The following is a 12,688-nucleotide window of genomic DNA, read 5'->3' as shown; positions in this document are numbered from 1 at the left end:
TCACAGGTTTGAAGCCCAGTTGTAGTACCCTTTAGCAAAGTACTATAGTGCTCCAGTAAAATTACCCATCTGTATAAATGGGTAAATAAAAGTAATACAAAAAATAATAGCTCAACATGGAGTAAATTAAAAAAATATAAAATAAAAAAGTATCTTAACATTGTTACTTAGGAGAAAAGTGTCATATAAATTTGTTTCATTCTGGGATGATCAAAGACATACACTTACACCTCAACTTACAAACACAAGTCGGACCAGTGGTCTGTTCATAACTCAGAAGTGTTTGTAAGTGTATCAACTGCAGTGGACGAAGTCGTAATAATACAGCTTAATCACAACAATATTGATTCATTCATGGGTAACGTTCTGTTAAATATGTAAGATATATATCTGATTCTGATTCTAAACCTTTAATGAACTGATCATTTGCTCTAAGACTTTTATCCTACATATCCTGTTTTCCACACATCATATTGAAAAAGAATTTCACTTTTAAAATCCCCTCTGTTTCACGGGCTGCAAGAAAGTGACTGATTCACCACATAAACCTGTTTGTCAGCATCTGGTCACCTAACCTTGTAAATGCTGTGCAAGGCTGCAAACTGCTCATCACTAAGCCTGAGAAATACAGAATATATGTAATGTAGTACAGAATATATTTTAAAGCCTAATATGGGTCAAATCAGGCCTTGTGCTACTTTACCTGTAGGTCTTACAAGGTTTTCTTTTTATTTTTCTTTCATGCTAGTTACAGTGAGCTATGTCAGTTTTTTGAAGAATTGCAAGTGGCCAGTGTTTTATCATGCTGAAACATTTTTATTTGTACTACCTGGAGAAGCAGAGAAAAATGGGGGGGGGGGGGGGAGACTGGTAGTGTAGTGGTTACCTTGGACCCGAAGGATCGCAGGCTCAAATCTCAGCTCCAGCTGTAGTACCCTTGAGCAAGGTACCTATCTCAAGCTGCCCTGGTGAAATTACCTGGCTGTATAAGTGAATAAGGAATTGTAGGTAGATTAATACTGTAAGTTGCTTTGGAGAAAAGCACCAGATGATGAATAAATTTAAGTGTGAGACAGCATGATGAACCAGCGCGGCTGTACCTCTAATGGACACCAGGGGGCGCTAATTCCCTAAATTCCAGTGGTTGTGTGTGCTCATGTCTTTTATGACTTATGGTACTATTTCAGATGTTTAAAATTGATGTTGCCTCCACTAAAACCAATAAAACAAAGCCTGATAATTTCAAGTAAATTTTGTTTATTTAAATTGTTTTTGCTGGTTTATACCAATGCCCACCATTTACAGTTCTTATAATTTGAAATAGAAAAAAGTGAATTATAAAATTCAGATAAAGTAGAGCAGTTGCATAGGTAAAGGTAAAAAAATATATATATACACACACATATATATATATATATATATATACAGAGCTGTGTGTCAGAATTATGAATCTGAAAATGTTCACGTCTGAAGGGGAAGTCTGATGGGAAACCTCTGCTTCTTTTACAGCTCATGGAGAAACTGACCTTGGTGACAGAAGAATGTCAGAATAACCAGTTAAAGAAACTCAAAGAGTTGTGTGAGAAGTAAGTTTCGTTTCCGGCTGGGCTTTTCCGGGCAATGCGAAGTGGAGCAGGGACTCGTGTGTGTTTGTACTTCGGTACAGGAAGCAAGCCCCGCATCGCCGAGGTCACAGGGCCCCTCTGATTATCGTGCTGTTGGCCGCTTATCTTTTTGCGCAGAGAGAAAAAAGAGCTGAAGAAGAAGATGGACAAGAAAAGGCAGGAGAAGCTGAACGAAGCCAAATCGAAAGATAAGCACCTGACAGAGGAGTGAGTACAGCACTGTGTGCTCGAGTGCAGAAGTACTGCAGGCTTTACCTTGTTTACCTGGGAATTGGGGGTATTTGTTGGTTTGCCTGGGAGCGAATGGAAGTTTTGCTTAAGTAAGTCCGACAGCAGCGGCATGCAAAGGGGCGGGGGGGGGGGGGGGGGGGGGGGGGGGGGGTGATCCCTGCAGTGTGCCCGACAGTATTTTTTACACTTAGAAAAGCACAGAGTAATGTACAAAAAATCTAATCAATATTGTTCTGAAAGCCTGGCTGCTTTGAATCTCAGTCTTTGCTTATTTTGCCAGCTTTTTTGCAGCTTCCCTTTGGACTTGGCACTAAACGTGAAGTATAACAACGAGCACAACACTAGTATTTCTTTTAAATCACCGCAGTTTGTTTCAAATATAGGGAAATGGGCAATAAAAGGACTCTGTATTTTACTAATATTTTATTTTATACATTTTTTATATTAAAGTTTATCTGCTTGATGAATTTAGAAGGACAAATTACACTTGAAGGAACCTTTGAAGGACATGGAGAACCTATAACAGGATTAACCAAAGATGCAGCGGGAAGAACGATCAAGGTCCAGAAACATAATTCCAAGAAAAATCATTTTAAGTTTCTATGACTCAGAGAGTTATGTTTGTGTAAAAGTATTTTGACAAAGGTGTAGAAATGGGTGTCAGACAATCATAAAGTAACTTAATCCTCTTCCTCCATGGTGTTGCTATCCCAGACTTTGTTCAGATTTGGAAGTCCACCAGAATAGTCCATCTTTACTAGAATTTTCAGATGTAAACTCTTTCTAAGCTGAAGTTAATCAACTGATGACAACGAAACAACTTGACTCACGACCACACGTCATACTGAAAACACCATTAAGCACATCGCCTCGTTCTTATCCTGTGGATTCTGATCGTTCTTTCGTCCTGGGCTATATTTACACTGCCTGCTAAATACATGGACATTGGTCGTTTTTCCATTTTACTCCGGTGCTAATATGTGCTTCAGTGTCATTTACTGTGAAATCGGTGAGAACGATTTCTACATTTGTTCAAAAGGTGGACATGGATCGTTCTTCCCTCTGCGTCCTCGATAACTGTCGGAGAGAACAGAAACTCACATGTAAGGGTACTTAACCTGACTTTTTCCACAAAAAAGTTGCTTTCAAGAGGCAACTTTAACACACTCAGATCTGGCCTGCTTCAGTGCCTACATTACACTTTCACGCTGTGGGAGGACTTGTGTCAATATGAGGCCACATCTAATCCTTGCCAGTGCAAAGTGGATGTTATTATGATTTATTAATTTTGCCGGTGCGCTTCTGCAAAATGACTTGTAGCATTAAGGTACTTAGAATGATTTCCCCATTTAAATAGCTGGGTAATTTTTAGTTCATCGGTTCATTGAGTGTACTGTGCTCAGGGGTACTTCAGCAGAAGATGGGATTTCAACCTGGGTCCTTTGAATTCAAGGTGGCAGCTGTAACCACTGCACCACCTGGTGGCCTGCACCTGAAAGTACTTTGATTTTTATGGTGAACAGTGAACCAGAAGGTGAAATGAGTGGAGTGTCTTCCTTCAGTACAGCTTTTTTTTCTCATGATTGGATATATTAATATAGTGTGTGAGTGACAGAGAGTGTGTGTGTTCCACTGATGTATGGATGAGTCACCCATTGTAAGTAGTGTATTTAGCAGTGTAAGTCACCACGGTGAATAAGGTGTGTGGGCTGGTAACACTACATAGAGTTCATTGGAAATCACTTTGGAGAAAAGCATCTGCTAAGTAAATAAATGCAAATGTAATACTTCTTAATGTTGTGCTGCCAATGCATTTAAAGTGTCCTTAACAGAAAGGTCTGTTTTTACAGGGAGAAATTGGAGATTAACAGGTCTTACGTCAATGAGGTGGTTCAGCACATCAAACGAGTGAGCATCAGAGACCAGTTCCAGACCCAGATTGGGCATCTAACCGCTCTTTGAAAAATGATCATAGCATTAAATAAATGTATAACGTTACGTTAATTTTGGAATATCCGTGCAGTTGTAAATGCGATAGATAGTCTTTGCCTATTTGATGTCGTGCTTTATGAACAGTTAATACAGTAATAAGAACCTCCCTTATTTTTGAGGTGAAAGTACCAGTGTAAAGAGTATCATGTATTTATTTCACAAATGCATTTTGTCCCATAGTTAGAAGATGCCCAGAGCAAAAGACAAGAGAAACTTCTAGAGAAGTATAAGGATATTCAGCAGCAAATCCTGGATGAAAAGCCAAAGGTAAGCAGGACTGAGAGGCCTGTTGCTGTCGAGTGCTTTAATAACACACCTGTATGAAGGTCTCCTGCCTCACGCTCCGTGGATTTCAGGAAAAGATGTTGAATCTCGCAAAGAGGCCCTGACAACATTCCACTTAAGCTTATGCTAGAAATTGATACTTCACAACCTACATTACTTGTACAACATTTGCATTTCATATTGAAAGCTTCTTAATATTGAACGAAGGGGTCTCTGACCCCCTGAACAAGGGTGTGTATTCCAGTTTAGTCCTGTCTGATACTGAATTTCCACTCAGATAATTAAATATTTAATGTACTATTTACTGAATAATAATTAATTTTGCAGATGTGATGCATGTCCTCATGGGAAACACATCATATCTTAGTTGACGCAACTCCCAATTGTTCGGAACTTGTAATACAATAAGTATACACCCGGTGGTCCGTGGCAAACAGGAGCCTAACTCAGCAACACAGGGCATGAGGGGTGTGGACACATGCCAGTCTGCCACGGGCCTCAAACCCCAGACCCCCCACAGAGCAGGCCATGGCTAAACCTACTGCACCACAGAAAACCATGGCCGAAAAACACACTTTTGTTTCCCAAATGCTGGCTAGTCTTTTTTTTCATATCGATGATAAAGCTGCAAAATCACAGTATCTATTCTCGGTATTCATTTATTTATTTTAATGCGAGAGCTCCTCAAAACGTTTGTCGTACACATTTGTTGGCATAATTACACAATATGCGCCCATAATGAAAACTTGTGTGTTGGCAGAAGTATAATTTAAACTAAAAACGGTTATTTCTGTGCTTTCAGAATGAGTGAATTAATTCAAATTAAAGTAGTCATGATACGAAACTCAGCAAACAAATTACAATTTGGGTAACCATGCAGCTCTTTGCACAACTGGCACATCTCCTATGAGCGTTTAGATAATCAGAGCATTATTCACCTGTATCATCATCTTCTGCACTTCATCATTACTATTTCTCCAAAGCTGTATGCACAGTTCAAAATCACAAATAGGCAGCTTGTATTGCTGTTATAGTTATTATAGTCATTATTATTATTATAGGATGAGAGTTCTTCTGATGAGGAAGACAAGCCGTGTTGCATCCAAACCTGAATAAATCATTCCATTAATACTAAAGCAGAAACATGTCAGCTGTGCTGCTGAATAGATGATGATGATGAAAACTGGTTGTGACTCCACTACACCCCTCTGTTCCGGAATAATCTCAGCAGACCCGCAGAGTGACAGAGTTTGAGTTGTCTGTGGCCTTTACTCAGAGCTGTGTTCTCTCGTAGTCTGCAGTTACTCTGCTGTTGTGGATGTGAACAGTTAGATTCTTTTTTAACCCACAGAAATTGAAATCTGCAATATTTTATTTGTAATTATACAGTATGATAGGACAGTATATGTAATACACACAATACATAATTAAAACCTACTGTATGGGCATTACATTATGCCACTGTTGTGTATTTCATATATACAGTATACTATGTATAACGTGCACAATAGTGTATTTTATATACAGTGTATATAAAACGCACAATATATGCTGTATATAAAATATATATACATGTATTCACGTTCATGCTTATGGAGCGCTTACAAGATCAGGGGAGAGGTCAGTCAGAAAGGCGAGAGTTTTGAGAGCCCTCTTGAATTTAGGCAGGTATATGAACAAAAAAAACGTTAAAGGAAAACATTTCTCAAAACTGTAATAAAATAACTTGACAATGCAACATAAAGAAGGAGACGTTGAGCTTCGCTGAAAAGTCTGCACCTTACTGGCCTGTGATTTCTACATCTTCGGGGAAAAGTCTGTGCCTGATTGGCTAATGACTTCCAAATCAAACGTCTGCCTGAAAAACGTGAAAAAAGTCTGTGATACCTGGAGCGCTCGGTCTCTATACCGAACACGGGTACAACTTTAATGGGGCCACTATACTGAAAATCTGTAAACTGGGAGTCATTATACTGGGGTATACTTGTAAATATATATACTTGTATTTGAATTAGCGAATGTAAATATTTGTAACCTTTTATTGATAACCTAACTTGCTTATGTTTTGAACTGCAGTGTTGTAACAGGTACATAAACACATATAAATGAAAGGCAGAAACCCAGTGATAGATTTTTCCACAGTTTTGATTCTGTATTCGATCTGAACTGTATATTTTGTGAAAGAAAAAGCTTCGGACTGGTTTCAACAACTGAATAAGGAATCCTGTGTTCCTCACTTGCTGTGTTCTACCTCATTTAGGTGAGAGGCTGTGCAGCATCTCAGCGTCCAAAACAGCGCGGACTCCGTCTTTTCCGTCGATTTGATGCGTTTGCCAAAGACCTCTGTCAGAAATATCAGGACGTCAGATATCATTGCTCTTCCGCGTCTATCATCCATTTCATCGCCATTGTGACTTCGTTATTGTTTGCCTCTGTCAGACTTTCACGACTTATGAGAAAAATCACTGCTAAGTCAGTACTTCATTTACATGTCATTTACAAGCTCACCGCAAGATACATGTTCACAAATCTCACAGATTTATTCTGACAGCTGTCACTTCCAGGCCGATTGTGGCGCTTTGATCAGCGCCCACACACCCTTGCACAACAATAAATAAGACTTTGATATGGGATATTAGTAGATCTATAACCTTTTACCCAACCCAGAACATCTTCTGCAATTGCAGCATGACTAATATTGAGCGGCTGAGTGTCTCTGAATCCCACCATGGCAGTCGTGGCCAAAAGCCCTCCACATCTGCCGCCCCTAAGCATGGGTATCCCTCTCAGCTCAGCAGCCTTTTCTCCACACGCGTACCCGACTTGTGTTTGAATGTAAATTGTGGTTTTATAGCCAAAGTACATGCTATTTTAAGGACATTAAAAATAAAACGAGTTAGAAGTCCAGGCATGGGGAATCAGGCTGTGACTTTATTTTTATAGCAAAAAGGAGTACTTACCTAGTATGGTGTATGATAATGATTTATAGTGGCCCTTAGTGGCCTGTTCTTCATCAGAGCTCCTTGTACAAAAAAGGTATTAGATATTATTATAATAGCTCCAATAAACACACACACACACACACACACGTCTGAAACCGCTTGTCCCACGTGGGGTTGCGGGGAGCCGGAGCCCAACCCAGCAACGCAGGACGCAAGGCTGGAGGGGGAGGGGACACACCCAAGGCAGAACACCAGTCCATCACAAGGCACCCCAAGCAGGACTTGAACCCCAGACCCATCAGAGAGCAGGACCCAGTCAAACCACTGCACCCCCCCTCCCTCCAATAAACTACAGTCTTAATATAGAATACAAATTTGCATGACTAAATGTTAGTTTTGTATCAGTAGCTGTACAATAAAATAGTAAAATAGTTCACAGTTCATCTCACTCTAAGTGCATAAATTTGTTGTTATGGATTTATTTTGAGGGCTTTTATGAATTGCTTTTTCCTTTAGTCTGAAAATATTTTTGTGACCTTTGGGCGCTGAGTGTATTTCAAACCAAAGTGTTTGATTTGGCTTGCTTTAGAGGATTCTTTAGTTCCTTCACAATGAAGGATTCATAAGGCAGACAAGTGTAGCAGGAAGTCTGAAAAAACAAAGCTTTTCATTCCATGGATGGCGATTACAGCACAGTTATGTGGACTGAGCCGATACATCCAGCGTCTTAAACCTGCTTTAGGGCACTTTAACTGGGAATAAAGAGCTTTTATAAATTCGAATCTACCCTGCCTGCCAGTGAAGCTATATATTATGAACTAAGTCATACCTCTTTAGACATGGCCAAAAATTTGTCAGATAACAAAAAAAAGAATCAAAGGAAAACTTGGCAAGCTCAGAAACTATTACTTCCAAATACTGAATTTGACTGCTTTTAGAAACATTCTATCTAAATATTTTTGTTTTGTTTACACTTTACTTTTTAAGAAGTATATATAATTTATTTTTTAGCTCTCACAAGAAATCTATTTTAACTTTGTAAATTTTATGAATTTTCATAAAAATTACTGAATTTTTAAAAACTGATTATACAACCTTATGACCTGTAAGAATAGACCCTCAGTTAACAACATTCATGCTTTTCTCTTAAGCAACTTACAATATTAAGGTTACAATTATACAGCTGGTTTTTTTTTTTTTTTTTCCCCAGTTTTAGGGTAAATACCTTCCTCAAAGGTATTACAGCCAGAGGTGGGCATGGAAGCTGCAACCTGCAGCTCTAAAGACAGCAGCTCTAATCATTAAACTACCAACTGGTCCCACAATGAGTTAATTCCTAACATAACTATTTACAGGTGGTCGCCAACTTACAATGGAGTTACATTCCACGAAACCCCGTCGTAAGTTGAAAATTTTGTACATCGAAAATGTATTTAATACATAGTGGGGGTGCGGTGGCGCAGTGGGTTGGACCGGGTCCTGCTCTCCAGTGGGTCTGGGGTTCAAGTCCTGCTTGGGGTGCCTTGTGATGGACTGGCATCCCATCCTGGGTGTGTCCCCTCCCCTTACGCCCTGCGTTACTGGGTAGGCTCCAGTTCCCTGTGACCCTGTATGGGACAAGTGGTTCTGAAAATGTGTGTGTGAAAATGTATTTAATACATCTAACACACACCTCTGCATGACATACTGGGAGATGCAGATTGCTGCCACTGCCCAGCATCGAGAGAGAGCATCACACTGCATATCGCTTGCCTGGGAAAAACATCTAAATCAAAATTCAAAGTATGGTTTCTACTGAATGTCTATCACCAGTTCACCATTGTAAAGTTGAAAAATTGTATGTCAAACCATCATAAGCTGGGGACCACCTGTATTTAAATGGTCTAATAGTACAACAGTGCAATGAAGTCATTCTGTATAAATGGTCTTCATGATCACTTATATATGTGTCACTTAAAATATATCTTGTATGTTGTAAAATGCAAGGAGAAACACCACTGGTGTAAACCTGCAGGCTTATTCTGTCTTCTTGATTTTTTAAATAATGACATCAGTGCAGGGGGTGCGGTGGCACAGTGGCGAAGCGGGTTTGGCCGAAGCCTGCTGTGTGGTTGGTCTGAGGTTTGAGTCCCTCTTGGGGTGCCTTGAGATGGACTGGCGTCCCGTCCTGGGTGTGTCCCCTCTCTGGACTGCGGCGCAGTGTAAAATGTGTAACAAACCCCCTTGGTGTTTCTGCAGTAAATCATTGAGTTCAATAAAAAGAATCTGGGCATCACGAGGAGCCCTTGTTTTCCATGATGCCAGAATGCGTTCGACGTGAAACATTTTGTCCAACGAGAAGCTAACGGAGACCGGCCATCATGCCGAGGCCTTGTCTTCCTTCCCCGGTGCCAGAACGCACCAAAACTGCTCACCGCTGTACCCTGTGATTGCAGCAGCAAGCCGAGCTCGACCAGGAGTACCAGGACAAGTTCCGGAGGCTTCCTCTGGAGATCCAGGAGTTTGTGCAGGACACCACCAAGGGGAAAGGCAACGAGGACGGAAAGCACAGCCCGCTCCCTCCCTCAGCGACATCCGAGCAGCCGAACCACAAGAGCGCCTGTTCTGAGGACGAAGCTGAGAGCGAGAGCAGAGATCGGCCCTCCGATGTAACACACTAGGCACATTTTTGGATTCAGGCTAATTTATTAATTTAAGTTTCTATGTTTAACATGTAACTTTAAACAAACAGTAGCAGTTGTGTATGCACCTGTTGGGTTAAGAAAAGGGCTCTTAAACTGATCGAGGGGGACGTACTTGAACTATGTCACGGATATGAAGTAACTTTTTACACGATCACATTATTCTTATAGATTGCATTAACAGCAACCACTATAGAGTAGCGTAGTCCGGTACATATTATTTTTTATTGTGGTGGGTCATGGTGCTAGTTTCTTGGATTTATGCATAAATTACTGTATGATATTGTTAAGACTGAATTTACTGTCAGTATTATAATTTCTGTGTCTACTGCTACCATAATGACTATTAAGACCTTTTTAATCATGGAAAATAGTTTGAATGTTGAATTGTGTTTTTAAAGTGATGCTGTAGGTGTTACGCTTGTGGTCATATTATTAAGTGGCAGGCAAAGCAAATTGTTTCTATCCACTGCAGATTTAAAAAAAAAAACAGGATACACCCATCATATCGCATTTCTGGGTGTATGCAATATAACTCACGAAACGCAGCCGTACTGCACCGAAAAATTACGGACATTTGCTTTGGTCTGCAAGCACTGGTGGCTTGCCAAGTTCAGTTACATCTTATAAATCAATATAGCAGTGATATTTATTGTAACTGTTTTCTAGTTTTTATTTTTTTGTCAGATTGGATTTATACAGTACATTGTTCTGAAATACCGGTTATTAGTTCTGTATTGGACTGTTTATTGAAGTTCCATGAATGCATGAGAAAATAATTCGCACTAATTTTGTGATGTTACAGAGTTACTTGTGAAATGTTGGCTATAATGTATAAGGTTAAATGTTCATTTGTTTTGGTTAAAAAAGAATGACCTTTTTTAAACTTTTTTAATTTTATATTTTCAAGTACTATTTTTAAGTAGTCTATCAAGAAAAAAGTTGGTCTTAGTTTTTATACATGAGTCTTTACATTCCACACAGTACAACACACCTTTTTATTTTAAAAATGAAGGACCTTTGTTCGTTCAAAAAGATAAGTATTCACTTTACTGCTGATGAGCAACTGATCAGTATTACTCAAAATAAACTTTAGTGGCCTCGTGAAACCGAATAACACGGCAGGCATGACCCTTGAGAGGGATGATGTATTTGTATTGTTTCTGTAAAATGGTCATTCAGTTCGCTTACCATTAACATCACTCAAGACGTGGTGAATATCAATCTTTACTGAACACTTTATGAAAAAAGAAAGAAGGATTTGGCTAACAGTGGTGTTAGTACCAAAACTAGTTTTGTTAAAATGCTTTGCTTTCATTATATGAAACCATTTTAATTTAGGGCAACAGAGCTGAATCTTACATTTTTGTTGTTTAGCTCAGTCTGTGCAAATTCTTTTTTCCTCATATATATATTTATATAGCAGTTGTGGCCTTCAGAAAGGAGTTTTACTTCCATAATTTTCAGAGTGGAAACAAACATCCAAGGTGTATTATTATTATTATTATTATTATTATTATTATTATTATTATTATCATCATATGCCTGTTCAGAGTGACAGTTGAGAATGAGTATGGTTGAAAATTAAAATCTGGTTGGTCTACTTTTCACTGGGGCTTTTAACTCTTCCACTGTATATCATATGTTAAGAAATTACTGAATATGTATTATCAATTACTGTGTACATTTCAGTTTTTTTATTCAGTTTATACTTAAATAAAGCTTTTAAATACTTAATACTACATTAACACGTTTAAATATACAATTGTCTACAGTGTTTCTTATGACAGAAAGCTTTTCTGCTTTAAGTAAGCTCTGTAAAGTCCATTCAAAATGTACATATTAAAAGACAGAACATTTACAAAAAGTCAAGAGTTGAGCTGAAATATTCATATTTAAAACAAATGTATTTTAAAAAACTTTATTAATAATGAATTTTTTTTTTTTTTTAAAGTTTCTTAAAGTGAAAGTCTTGTGCCTTTCAATGTATTTGTCGTGGGACGTGGATTGTACAAACTGCATTTTTGTGTAAATTGTTGTGGTATGAAATTTTGTATTTTAAGACTATGTGCAATTTTAATACAATAACACTACTGAGTTTCAGATGAATTTTGGTTTGTTTTAATGAACATTATATTAAAATGTCAGATGTTTACTCTTTTTACTTTAATATATAATATTGTTTCATTTCTTTAATAATATACAGTATAAATAATGTTTTTAGTTGTTAAAGACAGATTTTCTTTTTTATATCAAGGAATCTAAAATGTCACAGTTTAAATTGATCAGATTTTAATATGATTAGGAATTATTAGGTGTAAAATTGATATTATTTATGTTGTGATTGGTTTCTTGTGTCCATAATGTGATCAAAACTATACTTGCTTATGGCACAGCTAGTGTTCTGCTTACCTGAATTATTTACTAAAAATCATTGGCAATTTTTTTTTCCTGAAGATACAAATATTCTATGCAATTTTGTGGCATGACGACTTCCATGTGTTGTTTTAATGTGCTGCCATCCCTCCTTCAAAAGAAACAATAAAAACTGAAATAACTCGCTAAATTGGGCGTTTGGAGTTTTTTTATTCCAGATATTCATATTATGGATTTGTTGATGTACAAGACTATGAAGTGTTTTCTAAATTTGTATCTATTGGTCCATCTTTCCAATATCAGATATATTTCATTGGCTAATCAAAGTTCAGCCAAAGAGCTACACAGAGGACCACCGCTGACAGGAAGCCATGAAGTCCTTCCCTGCACCATCTGAACAGGAGCAATATTTGTGTCAAGAAAGATGGCCTGTCCACTGCGTGATCAGAGTTCATTCACCGTTGGGTCATTCTGCTTGGGTCAGTCGTACATCTCTTGGAGAAGGAGAAGGGTACTAAGACACTTTAAGGTGATATTGGAATCCAAAAGAAAGAGG

The 12,688-nt window shown here is 38.3% G+C and overlaps 1 protein-coding gene across 3 annotated transcripts in view; it reads left to right on the top strand.

Annotated features, from left to right (window-relative positions):
- The window catches only part of plcb1 (phospholipase C beta 1), a 63,156-nt gene extending 51,656 nt beyond the window's left edge, over window positions 1-11,500 (top strand). For 2 of the 3 annotated variants that reach the window (XM_018733371.2, XM_018733363.2), the window contains exons 28-32: window positions 1,510-1,586; window positions 1,743-1,832; window positions 3,707-3,764; window positions 4,029-4,115; window positions 9,511-11,500. In XM_018733371.2, the coding sequence (XP_018588887.1) occupies window positions 1,510-1,586; window positions 1,743-1,832; window positions 3,707-3,764; window positions 4,029-4,115; window positions 9,511-9,735 (537 nt within the window). In that variant the 3' untranslated portion in view covers window positions 9,736-11,500. The remainder of the gene's footprint in view (window positions 1-1,509; window positions 1,587-1,742; window positions 1,833-3,706; window positions 3,765-4,028; window positions 4,116-9,510) is intronic. The other variant, XM_018733378.2, reaches the window with a different exon arrangement.
- Window positions 11,501-12,688: the final 1,188 nt, after the last annotated feature.

This window comes from Scleropages formosus, chromosome 15 (assembly GCF_900964775.1).
Source record: "Scleropages formosus chromosome 15, fSclFor1.1, whole genome shotgun sequence".
In the NCBI taxonomy this organism is placed as follows: Eukaryota; Metazoa; Chordata; class Actinopteri; order Osteoglossiformes; family Osteoglossidae; genus Scleropages; species Scleropages formosus.
Note: the sequence above shows the minus strand (reverse complement) of the source record. Positions and strands in the feature narration are given on the sequence as shown.